This window comes from Eretmochelys imbricata, chromosome 5 (assembly GCF_965152235.1).
Source record: "Eretmochelys imbricata isolate rEreImb1 chromosome 5, rEreImb1.hap1, whole genome shotgun sequence".
Lineage (NCBI taxonomy): Eukaryota > Metazoa > Chordata > Testudines > Cheloniidae > Eretmochelys > Eretmochelys imbricata.
This window is the reverse complement of record NC_135576.1, coordinates 22522596-22542053: the sequence shown is the minus strand read 5'-3', so window position 1 is coordinate 22542053 and position 19458 is coordinate 22522596. Positions and strand designations below refer to the sequence as shown.

The window sequence follows — 19458 nt, the reverse complement described above, 5'->3', positions numbered from 1 at the left end:
TGTTTCCAGCGCTACAGGTGAAAGGACTGTAGCTGTAAGCGCTATCTTTTGTCCAAAACCCTTTCATGGTTGTAGACAGCACCCCCTACTCTCAAAGCCCATTTAGGGATTTAGTGTTTCTCAGCTCTCCTCCCAATTTGCAAGCGTAGGGTCATTAGGCGGGTTTGTTCCTCTATGGTATTTGCGCCCGAACTATAAAACCAGGATGACACGGTGCAGTGGGCCCCAGCTGATGCACTGTTTTATCAGTTGATCTCCCTTCTGGGAATGGGGCGGAAGGGGTAACTGCGCACAAGGGTAAACAACACTTGTAGCAGAGATCCTGTGGCTACGCTGTCCTTGTGAGAGAGACGTGTGGGATAAGGCTGGATCTGGAAGGCAGCCATGTGCCGGCACTCAGCCTCCCATCATTCCTACTGCCGAGGGCAGCTTTACAGTGTTGGGGGTTTTCTGTCTCAGAGTCTTTCGGTTTCTGGGACCTTTCGTTTTTTCATCCAAGTCTCTCTGGCGTGTTTCGGTCTCTTCCTTCGGCGGCAGGATCGCTGGGCAGCAAAGAGCACAGGGCTGAGTCTGGAGCGCGAGTCCTTTAAAACGGACCACGGCAAGGGCGATGTCCCCGCGTGTAGCACAGGAGACGAAGAACTGCGTCTCCAGGAGCCCGGGGAGATCCCTACGCTAGGAAACTGACCCCCCCCCGCTCCGGCCCCCCGTAAATACACACCTCCCCCTCCCCGACAGCCACACAACTCCAGCGCGGCTTGCCTCGGCACTTGCCTGCGGACAGGGACTCAGGCTCCAGGGAACTTCTCTCCCGCGTCCAGCCCCACCTCTTGCTGAAGCCCCTAGACACCCCCTCCGCAACATCTGGCCACCCCAGCGTCTGCCTGGTTCTCAACCCCCCCCCCCTCCAGCTACCCGTCTGCCCCCCCCCCGGCAACATCTGGCAACCCCAGCGTCTGCCTGGTTCTCAACCCCCCCCGTTACCCCTGTCTGCCCCCCCCCCGGCAATATCTGGCTACCCCAGCGTCTGTCTCATCGCCAGCCCCCCCCCCCAGCTGCCCCTGCCGCCTCTGCAACATCTAGATACCTCGAGCCTTTGCCTCGTCCCCTAGCTGCCCCTGCCTGCCCCCTCTGCAACATCTGGCTACCACTATCCTCACTGCCAGTGCCTCTGGCGAGGACTCCCCAGCCCCCGGGTACCGCTGCCTGTCCCCGGTGGAACATCTGGCTGCCGCGGCCGCTCCTCTCCACGTCCCCCCGCTACCATCTGGCCGCCGCAGGGGGCCGCTCTCCTCCTCGGCAGGCGGGGTAGGCAGGGGCTGCGGCGCTGCTCTCCGAGGAGGCCGAGGGAGCTGCGGAAGCAGAGGCCGCCCGATGGTGCTGCAGAGCGGCCCGGGAGAGGCAGGGCGGCGGCGGCTGCCCCGGAGCCTGGCTGCCCTGCTCCTGCTCCTGGCGCTGGGGCACACCTGGACCTACCGGGAGGAGCCCGAGGAGCGCGACAGGTGGGTCCCCCGCTTCGCCCCACCGGGGCCGGCTCCCCGCCCGCGCCGCCGAGAGCCCCGGGCTGCACCTGGCAGCCCCAGCCCGGGGCGCCCCCGCGCCGCTGCCCGGCCCCGCTCGGGCTCTGGCTAAAGCCGCCTCTTCTCTCCGGCTTCCCCCGCAGGGAGGTTTGTTCCGAGAACAAGATCGCCACCAGCCTGTACCCGTGCCTGAAACCCAGCGGCGAGCTGGCCACCTGCTTCAGGTGAGCGGGGCGGGGCCGCGGGCGTGTGTGTGTGTGTGTGTGTGTGTGTTACCGGCACGTGGGACCGCCGTCTCCGGCGGTGTGTGTTACCGGGACTGCCACCCCCTCCTCCTCCTCCTCCTCCTCCTCTGTGTGTGTGTTACCAGCACGGGCGTGTGTGTGTGTTACCGGCACTGCCACCCCCTCCTCCTCCTCCTCTGTGTGTGTGTGTTACAGCACGGGGGTGTGCGTGTGTGTGTGTTACCGGCACTGCCACCCCCTCCTCCTCCTCCTCTGTGTGCGTGTTACCAGCACGGGCGTATGTGTGTGTGTGTGTTACCGGCACGTGGGACCGCCGTCTCCGGCGGTGTGTGTTACCGGGACTGCCACCCCCTCCTCCTCCTCCTCTGTGTGTGTGTTACCAGCATGTGGGACTGCTGCCTCCGTGTGTGGGTGTTACCGGGACTGCCACCCCCTCCTCCTCCTCTGTGTGCGTGTTACCAGCACGGGGGTGTGTGTGTGTGTGCGTGTGCGTGTGTGTGTGTGTTACCAGCACGGGCGTGTGTGTGTGTGTTACCGGCACGTGGGACCGCCGTCTCCTTGTGTGTGTGTGCCTGCGTGCGCGTGTGTTCTCCTTCTCTGGGTGCGTGTTACCAGCACGTGGGACTGCCGCCTCGGGGTGTGTGTGTGTGTGTGTGTTGCGGGGACTGCTGCCTTCTCCTCTGTGTGCTGTTACCAGCACGGGCATGTGTGTGGATTACCAGCACGTGGGACTGCTCCTGTGTGCGTGTGTGTGTTTGTTACGGGGACTTCCCTCTTCTCTCTGTGTGTTTGTGTGTTACCAGCATGTGGGACTGCCACCTCCTGAGTGTGTGCCACCGGTGCCTTGTGTGGTATGGTCACTGTCTTGTGAGAGCGTGCGTACTTGCTACCAGAATAGGGCTGCCTCCTGTGTTCGTGGGGAGGTGCACTGTGTTGTGACAGCTGATGTGTGCTTGTCGGTATGAGAATGTATGACCGTCTCCTTGTGTGTGTGACACTTGTGTGTTGTGTTGTGTGGTTGTGAGAGTGTGTGCTTGTTACACAGTGTGCCTGCTGCCTCTGGCAGGCGTGTATGACTCTTGTGTGGCAGGGGATTGTGTAGCGATAGTGTGTGCTTGTCTTTGTGTGTTGTGATTGATGGCGTATTATGGCAGTTGTGTGATTGTTGTATTGTGGTGAGTGTCGTCATCAAACACACAACCTCCTAAGGACTGATGTGCCAGGCAGAGTGGTCACAGTTGCTGGTGTGGCACCAGACATTGTGTAGTGAAGTTCCCAGACCTGGCTCAATCCTATGAGTGGGTGTCTGTCTGTATGAGAATGCCTGACGGTCTCTTTGTGTGTGTGTTATGATGGATGGGGTGTTATGGCACTAGTGTGACTGCTGTGATCAGCGAGTGTGTGGTGACAGTGAGAGTGTGTATTTTGTGTGTGTAAGTGTGTGTATTTGGTGTTTGTAGGCTATGGGACGCTGATAGTAGTACACACGTAAACATTCATGACAGTCCTATCGAGAAGATGAATAGCTGGTTTAATGGTTGCATGTTGTTTATAAAAGTTGTATCTAAAGTCAGCCAGAAAGAAATGTTTAACATTTGACTGGCTTGGTCATTTTCCCTTGCAAAGTCTTTCAGCAGCTGTGTCTGCTTAGCGCTTAGACTCAGGGAAGTTGCTCTGTGGAGTGAATGGGATGCAATGTATCCAGCACGTGCTCTGGTGAGGTTGAGTTAGGGACTGTAACAGGTAACCCCCGCTGTACTAGTAACATTTGCTAAATTATAGCAGCTCTCCATCCACAGAAAGGTACAGCCTGAGGAGTAGCAGTATAGGCTTCCAAATACATTGCTCTGGTAGCATTTGTCTAAATCTTACTCTTGAGTGAACAACCAACAGGGGTAAGGGGATAATTCAATCCCTGGGCCCATTTCACCATTGACCTCTGTGCTGTGACTACCAACAAAGGTACCAATAGTGACAAATATATTTAGATAGATACTTGTCTATTATGAACCCACTGAAAACACCATCATATAATTATGGCTTTCGATCATTGCTGGTTTTCATCTGTGCCAGGCTATAGCATATGTCTTAGAAGTGAATGGTTTCATATTCCACAGGGGTGCAATTTAAGGGAATGATATTGATGTATGAAACCCTGCATGATTTGCATAACTGACACTTCCTCTTGCCATGCACTAATGAGGGCTGCATTTAAAATCAGCCAACATGCCCTAGCTAGCAGCCCCTAGATTTGAATGTTTGGGGCGTGCAGGCCAGATGTTCTTAGTGGAGTGGTTTTGGACTGTCATACTCACTTTTCCTGTTGATCTGAAAGAGCCTGAGTTTAACCTTTGGGGTATGGTTCATAAATCCATCTATTTACTTAGGCCTTTGCCTGAGATAAGTTGATGGGAAGGATGTTATGTTTTAAGAATGGCCTTCCTGCAGTTATTGATCAGAGATACTGTCTCTGAGTTTCCACTTTATATTATATGTTTGTAAATTTGAGGAATGTCCTCTTTATATACGGTTGTTTGCAAGAAATTATCAAAACTAGAATTGTTTCTAACTGCTGTAAATGTACCCAGAGACTTTGTCAAAGACATAAACTGCAAGCAAACAAATATCTAATTACCAATGTCCTCTGAGTAATCTAGTCTCTCTCAGACAAGATGTTTAGCCTCTGAGAGGCACTTCCCTCTACAGAGCCACTTCCAGAGGTAACTGCATTGGGGTGTGTGTGCGAGAAGTGATCTGTCTGCTATTACATATAGGGAGCATGCGATACGGTGAAAGCACTTTAGTGCTAGTGAAAGGCATTAAAGAAGTCCCTAAATGATAGAAAACAAAGGGGAGTTTTTAAAAACCTCTTTTGGTGACAGATTGTTTTTCTTTTCACAATGCTTTTTATTTAGTATAGGTATAGGTGGTTTGAAATGTAGCTTTGCAGTGCACACAGGTCCTGCCTCCCCTCTGACTGTAAACGGGGAATTGTCACTAGTGGATGTGTTTCCAGTTGGATCCCTCAGGGAATGGTTTTGGCCTTACGCTATTTAACATTTTTATCAGCGACCTGGAAGAAAACATAAGACCAACACTGATAAAGTTTGCAGATGCCACAAAAATTGGGGGACCACTGGCAACCCCCTTATCGGCTCAGCCCCACACCCCACCAGTGCCTCCCACCCGCTGGCTGGGCCCACAGATCAGCCCCTCTTCCATGCCTCCAGCCCGCCACAATCAGCTGTTTCATGGAGTGCAGAAGGCTCTGGGTGGGAGGGGGGAGGAGCGAGGACACTGCACGCTATGGGGTGGGGGCAGAACTGGGCAGGAAGGGCTGGGGATGGGGTGGGAAGAGGCAGGGTGGGGGCAGGGCCTTGGGGGAAGGAGTGGAGTGGGGGCAGAAGCCAGGGATGGAGTACCCCCTGGCACTTTGGAAAGTCAGTGCCTGTGGCAAGCAAACAATGTGTGTTTGAATATGGGTAAATTTAAACGTGTACATCTAGGAACAAAGAATGTAGGTCATATTTATAGGATGGGGGAGTCTATGCTGGGAAGCAGTGACTGAAAAAGATTTGGGGGTTGTGGTGGATAATCAACTGATCATAAGTTCCCCGTGTGAAGCTGTGGATAGAAGAGCCTATAGATCCTGGGATTCATAAACAAGGGGATCTTGAGTAGGAGCAAAGAGGTTATTTTATCTCTCTGTCTGATACTGGTGTGATCACTGCAGGAATACTGTGCCCAGTTCTGGTGCTCACAGTTCAAGAAGGATGTTAATTTGGAGAGGGTTCAGAGAAGAGCAAGGAGAATGACTACAGGATTAGAAAACATGCCTTACAGTGATGGATTCAAAGACCTCAGTCTAGTTAACTTAATAAACAGAAGATTAAGGGATGACTTGATTATAGTTGATAAATATATACACGGGGAACAAATATTTAATAATGGGCTCTTCAGTTTAGCAGAGGAAGGTTCAACATGATCCAGTGGTTGGAGGCTGAAGCTAAACAAATGCAGACTGGAAATAAAGCGTACATGTTTAACGGTGAGAGTAATTAACCATTGGAACAATTTACCAAGGGCTGTGGTGGATGCTCCATCATTGACCCTTTTCAAATCAAGATTGGATGTTTTCCTAAAAGATCTGCTCTAGGAATTATTTTGGGGAAGTTCTCCAGCCTGTGTTATGCAGAAGGTCAGACTAGATGATCACAGTGGTCCCTTCCAGCCTTGGAATAGATGGATCTCTGAGGTACGCCTGGGGTTACAGAATATGCCAGTGTAGACGACCAGCCAAGGGGATGTCACAGCACAGTCGCTGCTGCCCCCAGAGAGCGCCAGTGTATCATCGCACACTCTAGAAAGGGTTGGATGGTGCCATGACTCACTTCTTTTTTTCTCCACTGGTCCCTGCCCCAACCCGCAGCTGAATTTCCCGTCTTCCTTTCCCCCATCCCCATGGCTTTACTTTTTAAAGATACAATAGAGCCCATCATTGCATACAGTTCCTTAACCCACAGTACCACAAAACATTTCACAGAGAGATGGTAATAAGCAGTGGAGAAAAGGAAGGCTGCCGAGTGGGATTTAAAGTGTCAGTGGTTCAGAGACAGAGTTGTCAGATAGATGAGGCAGCTTCACTGAGAGAGCAACCCCGACTGGAGAGTTTGAAGACTGAAGGTGCAGAATGAGCAGTGTGAGGTCCAGGTACTGAGGTGTGTTTGGTCTCCCTGAAGATAGAATCATAGAAGATAAGGTTGGGAGAGACCTCAGGAGGTCATCTAGTCCAACCTCCCACTCAAAGAAGGACCAAATCCCTACGGATGGAGATTCCACCACCTCCCTAGGTAACCCATTCCAATGCTTCACCACCCTCCTAGTGAAATAGTGTTTCCTAATATCCAACCTAGACTTCCCACACTGCAACTTGAGACCATTGCTCCTTGTTCTGTCATCTGCCACCATTAAGAACAGCCGAGCTCCATCCATCCAAGAACAGCCGAGCTCCATCCATCCAGACTAGGGACCGAATGGCTAGGCAGCAGTTCTGCGGAAAAGGACCTAGGGGTGACAGTGGACGAGAAGCTGGATATGAGTCAGCAGTGTGCCCTTGTTGCCAAGAAGGCCAATGGCATTTTGGGATGTATAAGTAGGGGCATAGCGAGCAGATCGAGGGACGTGATCGTCCCCCTCTATTCGACATTGGTGAGGCCTCATCTGGAGTACTGTGTCCAGTTTTGGGCCCCACACTACAAGAAGGATGTGGATAAATTGGAGAGAGTCCAGCGAAGGGCAACAAAAATGATTAGGGGTCTAGAACACATGACTTATGAGGAGAGGCTGAGGGAGCTGGGATTGTTTAGCCTGCAGAAGAGAAGAATGAGGGGGGATTTGATAGCTGCTTTCAACTACCTGAAAGGGGGTTCCAAAGAGGATGGCTCTAGACTGTTCTCAATGGTAGCAGATGACAGAACGAGGAGTAATGGCCTCAAGTTGCAGTGGGGGAGGTTTAGATTGGATATTAGGAAAAACTTTTTCACTAAGAGGGTGGTGAAACACTGGAATGCGTTGCCTAGGGAGGTGGTGGAATCTCCTTCCTTGGAAGTTTTTAAGGTCAGGCTTGACAAAGCCCTGGCTGGGATGATTTAACTGGGAATTGGTCCTGCTTCGAGCAGGGGGTTGGACTAGATGACCTTCAGGGGTCCCTTCCAACCCTGATATTCTATGATTCTATGATTCTATGATTCTTTGGAACCCCCCCTTCAGGTAGTTGAAGGCTGCTATCAAATTCCCCCTCAGTCTTCTCTTCTGCAGACTAAATAAGCCCAGTTCCCTCAGCCTCTCCTCATACGTCATGTGCCCCGGGCCCCTCATCATTTTCGTTGCCCTGCACTGGACTCTCTCCAATTTTTCCACATCCTTTCTGCAGAAGGGGGTCCAAAACTGGACACAACACTCCAGATGTGGCCTCACCAGTGCCAAATAGAGGGGAATAATCACTTTCCTCGATCTGCTGGCAGTGCTCCTACTAATACAGCCCAATATGCCATTAGCCTTCTTGGCAACAAGGGCACACTGCTGACTCATATTCAGCTTCTCATCCACTGCAATCCCCAGGTCCTTTACTGCAGAACTGCCGCTTAGCAGACTGTAGTGGTGCATGGGATTCTTCCGACCTAAGTGCAGGACTCCACACAGGTCCTAGTTGAACCTCATCAGATTTCTTTTGGCCCAGCCCTCCAATTTGTCTAGGAATCCTCCAATTTGTAAAATTCTCCCACACTCGAGGGGTCCCAAATGCAGCAGTAGCAATGTCGTTCTGCTTTGTGTGCAGTGGGGCAAGACTTTGCCTGGGTACCAACGGCGTCACAGCCCATGTCTGTAATAGTTGTACTGCCGACCCCACGCTTTAAAAAATCACAATGAATCAGGCAGAAAAAGTAATGAGAGTGCCTTTAAAATCAGGAGATTTCTTTTTAAAAGTAACTTTTGGGTTCTTTTTGCTTGCCTTCCGGTTTCTGGGTCTTTAGGGCTCACTTGGGTCATGTTTTTGAGCTTTTGTCCAGTACATGGGCATTTTCGCTGTTTTCTGTAAGGAAATGCCATTTTGAAAAAAATGAAATTTTTCAGAGCATTGCACAGATTTTTGACAACATTTTTGTTTTGAAACAAAATTGAAAAAATCCATTTAAAAATGTCTGGTTTGACATTTTTGGAATGAAAAGTTTTGATTTTTTTAATTTGAAATGTATTTGATATTAAATTAAAACAATAGAAAAGGTTGAAATTGAAATGAAACCTTTTTAATTCGTCAAAACAAAATGAATTTATTTTCAGAATTTTATTTTGTGGAAAACTTTGAAATTTTTCACATTTCATCCTGATGTGGGAAGAATTTTGTTTTTCAAACTTTCACGATTTTTCATAGGATGGAAAAAGCTCTAGCGAGGATGTCCTTTTATTTCATTATTTTTAATTAATGCTGTGATTCCCATGTAATCACTTGTCTCCAGGAGCTGGGGCTCTAAGTAAATTACCTAATATTGTTAGGGTTTGCAACACTGTAGCAGTGGAGGCAGTGTTGAGTCATCTCTTGCCAACCTTCAGGATTGTGAGGGGAAGAAGAGCCCCGCAACAGAACCTCTCTCAGGTCTCCCACTTACCCCCATTCTGGTGTAGCATTTGGCCCTAGGCAATGAGAATAAGTCTGAATAGTTGATTAGCTTCCCCATTTCTGGGCTCTGCTTTTCTGTTTAGAGAACATCCCTCCTGTGCTGCATGACCACACTAATCCTGCCTTGCGGAGGAGGCTGTCATCCCTATCAGACTTCACCGCTGATCAGCCGTAGCAAGTGTTACTAGTGTGGTGCATGCTTTGACCCCAGCCTGAGATGGAGAAGCAAGAGGCGTCACTATGGTAGCAGCTTATGCTACCTCCCAATCTGTGAGGCTACCCCCAGAAGAATTTAAAATATATGAATATTCTCCAGTTAATGCTAATGTGTTTCCTTCGCAGTGCACTGGCAGGTTACACCTACTAATAGTGAGCAAGCCAATGGAGGCTTGAGGTAGGGTGTGGCTTGATTGTGAGTTTATGAATAAAGATGAGCCAAAAGCAGGGCCAAGCCAAAGAGACTATTTTGATATTATTCACTTGTGATCATAGTGACCTTATACATGACTAGATGTATTTTTTTTCTAGCATGTGCAGAGTTTGGCCCTTTGGCTTAGTTTGGTTTGTATTTATTTTTAGATGGTGCTTTTATTTATTTCCACAAGAGAACAGAGAAAACAGATTTGAATAGCAGTTGGTGCTTCAGCCTGGCCAGTATTTTTAAGCCTTACTTTTTTTTTTTTAACAATAAATAAAGTTGCATGTACCAATAATAAGCTTTCGTATCCATACACAGTAAGTTCTGGTCATTGCGAAGCATACAATAGGATACAGGGCTTGATCTTGCATTTCTCGGGCAGCCAGAGCTCCACCTGAAATCAATGAGAATCTGAGCAGCACAAGGAAGGTAAAATTGAGCCCTTAATTATTATAATGTCTCCACCCTCTCAGATACTTGCATATGGCATATTTAGTCTGCTTAACCCCTTTAAACAGACCCTAATAATTTTATTGGTATGCCAGATTAGAACAGTATTAGCAAAATTCCTTTACTTCTGCAGGGTACCTGTGTATTACTTGGCTTGTATTTGATAAGTCATTCATTTTGTACACCTTGGTTTAGCCCTAGCAGTAGACCTGACAACCCAGTAAGCTTTCTTCACTGCTTATAGGTATTTTTGTGGATAGTTTGCTTTACTCATTTTCATGTCATACAGTGGTGTCCTATATTATTCTTGCACTCAGTAGTGATCTGGTACGTGATTGAATGGAGGTTTCCACTCTGACCTGTGGTGACCAACTGTATGTTCCTCTACGAAACAATGTTAAATAGGACACACTGCACCCACTTTATCATAAAATGGAATAGCTCTGTTCCCATGAGAATATGGCAGTGGTTAGGATTATAGTTCTGTAAATATGGTTATTTCCAAATTAAGGAGGTTTAGCCTGTAATTTAATGTAATGCCACAATCATATTGGAGAATATTGGAGGGCAATTTAGGAAACTTATGAATACTTGTTGGAGTTGTCCTCCTTTTTTGAAAACTAACAAAACCTAACCTCACAATCAAGTAAGTCCCCCATAGTATTTTCAGGTGAGAGAAAATTATATTATGTTTAAATTCTATGATACAATGGAGATTGGTTTATAATAGGTATGATCTTCCAGAATGATAATCTAGAGCAGTGGTTCTCAAACTTTAGCAACCCGAGGACCCCCATTTTGATTTAAGATATTTTGCAGACCCCCAAGCTCCCTGCTCAGCCCCAGGTCCTGCCCCCACTCCATCCCTTCCCCCAAGACCCTACCCTACCCCTCCCCTCCTCTTCCTCACCTCTTTCTGTACCCTCCCCTGAGTATGCCCCATCTCTGCTCCTCCCTCCCCGTGCTTCCTGCACGCCGCTGAACAGCTGTTCCCCAGTGTGCAGGAGGCACTGGGAGGGAGGGGGAAGTGTTGGTCAGCGGGGCCTGTGGACCCCCGGAGTACCCTCGTGGACCCCATTTGAGAAACACTGATCTAGAGGTTTAGTAGAGATATTTGCTAATAAAAAAATGTTTAACAAACATTACAGTTATGCAGAAATTTAAACTATAGGAATAAAAGAACAGTCCAGGGCAAAATACACTTTAGCAACAGATGGGAAAATGAGAGAATGTTTGTGTCCCAAAGTAATGGAAACCACCAGATACAGTAGATACTTACTTTGCGTCCAACCCTGTGTGCTTGAGCATCTGCTAAAGGGTGCTGAGTGCCCTCCAGTTTCTGTACTTTAATGGGAGAGGAGGGTATTAGGTATCTCAGAGGACTGGGACTTTTATATCGCTATAGCAAATTTTAGTTCAAACTGCTCACTAAACTTGCATGGCTGACATTTACAAAGCATCCGTGTTAAAACACGCTGTGTTCTTCCTTACTAATCTGTGCTGATATTGGTGCACATGCACCCATGCAATACAGAGACTGCCCACCTCTGAGAGAGATGGACTAAGTTTTTGGCCTGAGGGCCACATCTGGGTATAGAAATTGTATAGTGGGCCATGAATGCTCACGAAATCAACAATGCAGAGATATTCAAATAAACTTTATTTAATAAAGATACATTTTAGTGGAAATAAACATTAAACCTTACTTACAATTATAAATATACTATTATAACAAAGTATTACAATGATTAAACCAAACTTACCCCCTTTTCACGCCCTGTTTGATGAATGTGAACAATGCAGCTGTCACTCCCTGGCCAACTATCCTTTGTTTTATCCTCAACAATGGAAAATTAACACGACTAAAACAGCAGTCTCCTAAGCCAAAAAGTAGCAGGCACATGGGCTTGCACGTTCCAGGCTCTGATGGTGCATTTGGGTTGTGCAGCTGCAGTAACGGGGGCCCTCACACAGGTCCCACCTGAACACGTCAGAGCATCGGGTAGGCAGCGCAGGGCAAACTGCTGACCCGACGCCACTCCCGGGGGGCCAGATTAAAAGGTCTGAGGGGCCGGATGTGGTCCGTGGGCTGTAGTTTGCCCACCCTGATCTATCTACTACTTGGAATAAGGACTGGGAGTTTGAATTCCTGGATTCTCTGTGTTTGACCAGTCCTCCCCCTCTTGCAGTCAATGAGAATTTTGTCATTGACTCAGATGGGACCAGAATCACTCACGCCTGAAACTACTGTTAGTCCTCCTGGTTTACCCATCTGTAAAATGTGCACAATGTACCGGCTTCATGGGATGTAATGAATGAGGCCTACCTAATTACAGTTTGTAAAATGCTTTGCGGTCCTTGGGAGGAAAGTGCTCTAGACATGCTAATCACTATCATGGATAAGTTGTCTCCTGAGAGGTTGGTACAATTGAGTGAAGCATGATGCTGGGTTAAAGTAGGTGCTAAATAATAATTCTAGTCTTGTTCAAAATATGGGTAATATATATGAAGAGAGTGATGATTTCAAAAGTTATCAGTCTCTTAAGTACTAACAATATCCATCAGATTAGCCAGTATTTCCCTACAATAAATCCATGCAGGCTTTTGAAACAGGATATAATAATTGTACAACTATGGAATATTGTCCGTTTTCTTATCTCATAATTGTTTGGCAGCTAAAAATATCTAACTGTAATCAGTATAGTATTGCAGGTGTTGAATTCTGCCATGAAAAGGATACTCTAAACTTTATAACAAAAAGATAATTCAAATATAAGGCAGAAATACATGTATGCCTATAAGCTAGCTAATTGTGATGCTAACTGAAGATCACATTTTAAAAAAAGACTTCTTTTTATTCTATTGAATGCTGTTGTTGCTAGCAAAGCCCAATTTTTATAGACTGTGTCATTTTACACATTCTTAAAGGATAAAAGTTATTGCAAGTAAGTTAGAACTGAACTGCTCCACAAAGGGCAGTACTTCCACTGATGTGTCCCCTGGGACCACGTTCAGTTCTTAGTTCCCAGAGTCCCCGAAGAGCATGTTGCATTGCTTCCCAGTTAATTTGACTACATAGATTTTTTGAAGTTTTCAGCCAGAGAAAGCCAAGGTGATATTTTATCTCAAGACTCTTTTTTGCTTTCCAGACACCCTTTCCATTGCCTTTCTAATCCAAAACTCTGCTGTCATCACGTTCAGTGGAATCAACATAACCCTGATTCTCATTGCAATATAAGATTGTAAATGATATTTATCCAATTAGGGCAAAAGAACACATAAGCCCCAGTTATCTTGGAGCTATGTTGGAAGTTTGCTAAGAATTCAAGAGGATGAGATGTTCTTGGTTATATTTTACTTGTGCTTTGTTTTTGTTTTAGAAAAGTAAACAGCCACAACATCTGTAACAACGCTTTTGCCAAGGTTGTTTGTTTCCATAAACTAATATATTTTATTTCACATACTTTAAAGTGCAATGAGCTGCTAGCTCTTTGGGACAGTGCTGGTATCTCTGTGCCCAGCATATTGTGGCTGTGACTAGAAATGAATAATGAATCTTATTTAGTCATCATTTTGAAAATGGGAATTTCAGAATTAGATATGTCAATGCATCTGTCAGGCATAAAAGTCCTACTATATATATATATATATATATATATATATATATATATATATAGACTTAGGCCTCTAGGCACCATAACAAAAACGTGGGACCATATCCTGAGATGTGCTGAGTCCCACTGACTTGGATGGGAGTTGCAGGTGCTCAGCATCTTTAGGATTTGGCCCATTTTCTTGCTATTTTCAGAATCTGACTTTTAGTAATTCCGATTAAAATCAGTAGCACAATGCGCTTTCTCAAGCAGTAATAAGTATAACTGTGGTCACGCTGAGTACAGAAGTGCTTCTAATAGCTACCTGTCTGTCTGCTGTCTTTGCTTTTTAATTGTTCTTACTCTAGCCTGACATCCTTGGGCAGAACTTAGTGCTTGTGAATAGGGATAGTTTATAGGAAAATGTAGCATTGTTATTTTTTCACAAAACAGGTAAACCATGGCAGTGGAATAAACTTCCCCATGCCACCTAATCATTTATCCTCACTACTACTTTGAAGTAGCACCCCTAGTAACAAAGGTTTTCTGCCCATTCAGTCCTTGGCTTGACATCTTTGCTGAGACTACCAAGGGAACTGATTGTTGTCAACTCTTGTGGTGAAGTATGATGTGGACCTCTGTTAACAGGAACAAAACCAACAGCGTGCACACATCTTATGTAGGTACCTGAATTGCTGGTAGTTGGTCATGATGACTTTCCACCATTACTGTTTGGAGACACATTTGAGCTAGTGACAGAGGTCTTGTTTAAACACTTAAGTTGTACTGCTTTAACTGGACTGGTATAGTTAAAGTGGTACAACCCTCCCTTAGTGTGGATGCAGTTATACCAGTGTAAAGGTGCTTCTACTGGTTCAGGAAAGGGAATGAGCTATGCTAGAATAAGACACCTTTACACAGGCATAACTGTGCCCACATTAGTCGTTGAACTGGTATAAATGTGTCAGTAAAAGAATTACACCCCTACCCAACATCCTTTATATGCTCGTACAAAAACTGTGTGTAGACCAGGCCTAAAATTACCATTGACAACTACCAATCCAGTCTTCCAGTATTTTATTTCTTTTTTTAATTAAAAATGTGTCCCATACCAAGGTCACAGGCTCCTTTTTATAAAGCACAGTATAATCGCTATGCTGTCACCATGTAGTTTAACTGGGAATGTTTATGAAAATCAGTGTTTGCACTCTTAGAATACTACAGTATGTGTACCAAACACATTTGACATTTATATATGATCTCTTGCAAGTCTTCACGGAGGCTAATATAGGTCTGGATGATATACTTGCTGCTTACAAGATGCAATACCAAGGGTTAGGATATAGCTGTGTGCCTTAGCTAATATATCCCCCCACCCTTTACCATAGCATCCGAGAAACACAGTCTTTTATGTACATATCCTCACAACACTCCTGAGAGGATAGGAAGTACTGTTATCCCTATCTTTTATAGATGGGAGACTGTGGCATAGAGAGGCTAAGTGACTTGCCCAAGGTCACATAGGAAGTTTATGATTGAGCAGGGACTTGGACTTAGGTCTTCTGAGTCCTAGGCTAGTGCCCTAAATACTGGATGATCCTTCCTTTCAATGGTAATCAAAGATGGATGCAGATGATAGCTTCTATAATGCTCCAAAAGTGATTTTCTGCACAAAAACCAGAACCTCCCCAAATCTTCTCTGAAGCACTTAGCTATTGTGGTTGTTGGCAATATACAAAACCTTAAGACATTGAGAAAAGCACTTTCACACGTGGTAACACTTATACATATTTTCCAAATTTGTTACACAGAAAAAGAGGCAAATTTTTTTCAGGAACTGTTGGTAAAAGATCATCTTATGGATCTGAGGTTGCCTGCCTGGCAAACCCATTAAGACCACAAATGGTGTCAAAACGTGCACTCTGCTGCAGAAGAGCAGAGGATTAATACACCCTCTGTGAAGTCTAGTCCATGTTGGATGACAGCCCTCTGGGCTAAGCTCAGTTGGAATGCTACACAGACATCTAAATTATGCAATACAAAATGCAAGTTCTCTCATTTTCCTAAGGGAGTGTGTCAGGAGGAGTCTTGAAAAGGGCTTTTTTCTCTTGGCGCAATGGATGTATCTGCTGCTCCATAGTGTGCCAGTGACATGCTCACCAGCTATTGCTGGGGGAAAATTATCACTTCTCTCAGGAACAAGAGCGTAACCAGTTCTGTGCAACTCTACAAATCACCTCCCAGCTCAGCACCATGTACTCCATGAGCTTTCTGAATGCAGCCCTCTGCCGCCAAGCTTTCACTTTGCTAATGTTTGTTTATCCTTTATTAATAACCTCCCGTCTACCCCAAAATGTGAATGCATCATAATGTTTTGCAGTATGGAGGCTAAGGGCGGGTTTTTCAAAGGAGCCTCTGGAAATGAGGTGCTTAATTCTCATTGAAATTCCCAACCTGAAACTGTTATTACCCTTAGTAATGATGTTTTATCAAGACAACTGAAGAGAGAAGCCTCAAAGTCCCATAAATACATGTTTTTAATAGCTCTTGAGTAACAGCAAAAATTAATGCCTATGTGGGTTTACTTGTATAAAAGCTCCTATTTATACTTTCCCCTCAATATACTCAGTTCACTGTGAAATGGACCAATATAATTATGATCTTCCTGTGAACTGGTGTAATTATTGTGAATAATGTATTGAGGCAGGAGTTACTACAAAGGATAATGTCTGGCAAATAGCTGTTCGTGTATATGGAAGGTTCTTGATGGTCACATCAAAGGAGTTCTCAGAATTTTAAAATTGGCAAGCCACGAACTATCTGATAAGTGCCCTCCTTGGTGGTTTGATCAGTAATGAAACCCAGGTGCACTGCGCCATGGTTTTGATCTACAGACTATAGGGTTAAATATGAACTGACTTTTGGGGCATGTCGTCTAGCACAAAGACTCCAGACCAACAAAATAGTAGCCTAAGGGCCCACTGTGGTTGATACAAAATATGTAGTAAATATAGGCCGCCAGCAGGAATATGACTTTTAAGATTATACTGGGTATCATATATGCTCCCGAGGGTCAGACTATTTTGTCTTTAAAAAAATCTGATCACATCCCTTGTTTTAAATAAAATAGGGAGGCAGTGTGATCTAGTTTTTATTAATTATTATTTGCATTACTGTAGCATATAGGGGGTGTAACTGAGATCGGGGCCCCATTGTGCTGGATAGACAATCCCTGGTCTGAAGAGCTTATAGTCTAAATACACAAGACAGATAAAGGACGGAGGAAAGAGTAAAGAAGAGGAACAACCAGGAAGAGAAAGAGAAGATGGGAACTAAAATAGGCAGAAAAGGGGATGAGTAGAGACAGGAAATAGGAAAGAGAAATTTCATCTTGTCATTGTTTTCATCTAATTTGTGTGTGTGTGTGTGGTGGGGGAAATCATTTCCTAACTAGCTCCAATTAAAATATTTCCAGATTGCCTCCGTTTTATAAAAAAAAATAATCTTTTGTAAGAACAGAACCCTGTACTCCCAACTGTACTTTGAATAAAAAAAAATCTAGTAAATGCTGCATCTTTCCTTGACATTTCTTCCTTCCTTTCTCTCTCTCCTTTACCAGTTTGAAAAATGTCTCTTTCCTACTGTATATTCTAGGTACATGGGGGTAGTGAGAGCGTATCACAGATAGGCACGTACATTGGCCCACTCACCCTTTGCTCAGTCTGGCTTACTTTCTTTCCTCTTCTGTATTTGAAGATTTGCTGGTCCATGATGTTAGAGAACAAAAGGTTAAATGTCACTTGCCTTCCCTCGGCAAACTGGCTCTGCAATCCTTTGATGACCACCCACTAGCTAGCTTTGAAGGAAAATATGTTAGTCCTCATTATGATTCCACAAAATCAGGGAGAGCTAATTTTAAAAGAAATATTTAAACGGAAAAGGTGCAATTACCTTATACCAACGTGTCTCCTATTTTTAGTTTTCCATTTAATTTTTTGTAACGCTTCCCCACAAACCATGGGATAGAATCTCAGCTGGTGTGAATCATCAGGGCTCCATTAAAATCCTATCAGAACTCCGGGTGGAGTGGAGGAGAGACAGTCAGCAGACATATGGAGAAGTCAATGGAGCTGTGACAATTTACGCCAGCTGAGGATCTGGCCCATGTGTTCTGATCTTGCAAACACATACTCATCGGTATGGTTCACATGGCCCTGATCCTGCACTGTTAAAGGGAATAGGAGCATAGGCTCAAGCCCCACATGTGTAAATTTGTAGCGCTGTGAGTTTAATACTTTATTTTTGCCTCCTCTACCTCTTCCACAGAGTTCTCATAGATTTTCTCCCTATCTGTGTTTCACTGATAACATTTCAATATTCGTATCATTTCACTTGGAGTTTGTTATAATCATAGTGATTGCATTGCACTCAGTTGGTATTAATGTACATATCAAGATACAAGTAAAAGGTCTGATTCGAGAACCTTTACTTACGTTACTTATTCTACATACTTACATGAATTATTCCAGTGCAGTCAATTGAACTATTAATGTCTGTAAAACGTATTCCTGCTAAGGGCTGCAGGATTGGGCCCACAGCACAAATGAATGGATATTTACAGTGATGGTTGTTAGCCCACCTGTTTTCAAATTTCTGATTATCATTTTTCTTCCTCTACTGCCCAGTTTCTTTACCTGAGTTTTAACTGATTAGTTTTCAAACTATTTATTGGTGTCTGTTATAAACACAATAGTTGCAAACCTGGTTCCATTACTGTTCTTTGCTTTCTCTTCTAAATTATTCCAATTATAATCAAACCAGATAAAGAACAGGACCTGCACGATGCTGACTCAGGAGAGTTGTTGGTGTAAAAAACCCCAAGTTTAGTCACAGACAGTAGTCTCAGATCTTAGTTCTGCGTTAGGAATCCTTCTCACTAATACAGGCTTATCCCTCTTATCCAGTAAATGTCATTGCTGAGCATATGAACAACTGAAACATTAGTACAGTAAAGAGTTTAGTTACAATGAGGCAACATATTTTCAGTTACATATGAAAGCTAAATGCATACATTTCCATTAATAAGTTTGTACTGGAATTTAAATTAGGTGGCACACATAAAGACCATGCTCATTGGATCGATATTAGCAGCAATTCAATAGTGAACCCACATCAAAAAGGCTTTCCCCCTTCCTTTCAAGTAGGCTGGGAACACTGTTGTATGCAATATTTTAAATAGACAAGAAAGGCAAAGTCCAAAGGAATAATTTGATTTTTTTAAAAAGGATTGTTGTTGGAGAATGAATAGGCTTATTATAAGTTAAATACAAGTTACACCAAAGGGGAAGTTTAAATGTGTGGAGGAGAATATTCATCTCAGGATTGCAAGTGTATAAAGGACAAAAGTCTTTTCTATAGGGAAATTAGTGGTGTGTAGCCTCCAGTGTAAACCAGCAGTGTTCACATTTAGCTCTGCAGTCTCATTAACCTCTCGCTGTAGGTGAGGGTTGAAGATCTAATTCTTCTAGGCAGTGGCCAATAACTCAGCTTGCACAGTTCATGCTTGAATATATTTAGGATGACTCTTTAACCAAGAATTGCTGATGAATGCCGACATGTTTTCAGAATACTCGGTAATCTAGAAGTTGTTGCATCTGTTCAGTATCTTTGTTTCACAATTGTTTTATTAAAAAAGAAGCACGGGACCTTAACAAATACATTTTAAATAATTTTCAAAGGTGTAGCATGGAGCCTTAGCATCTCAGCTGAATGTTAACATGTTTATGGTCACATTAGATATATTGTAAATATGATGTCTCGGCTAGTCGGCCAAATGATTTAATCATTAATTACCCAGCTTGCATTGTAAAGTTTATTTGCATAGCTGTAGAAAGGAAAGCAGTGTTGTTTTCGGAAAGTTGCTTTCTGAAACATTGACAACACATTTATTTTAGAGATCGTTGCCCTTGAGAGAGAATAAGTTAAAATGACTTATGCTATAAACAGAAAATAGCTGAAGAGGAAATTACTTTCTCTATAATATATTTCTTAAAAA

The 19458-nt window shown here is 44.6% G+C and overlaps 1 protein-coding gene across 1 annotated transcript in view; it reads left to right on the top strand.

Moving 5' to 3' along the window:
- Positions 1 to 1374: 1374 nt before the first annotated feature.
- CCBE1 (collagen and calcium binding EGF domains 1) overlaps positions 1375 to 19458 on the top strand; it is a 184845-nt gene continuing 166761 nt past the window's right edge. The window contains exons 1-2 of the mRNA XM_077816232.1: positions 1375 to 1502; positions 1664 to 1744. Coding sequence (XP_077672358.1) covers positions 1375 to 1502; positions 1664 to 1744 — 209 coding nt within the window. The remainder of the gene's footprint in view (positions 1503 to 1663; positions 1745 to 19458) is intronic.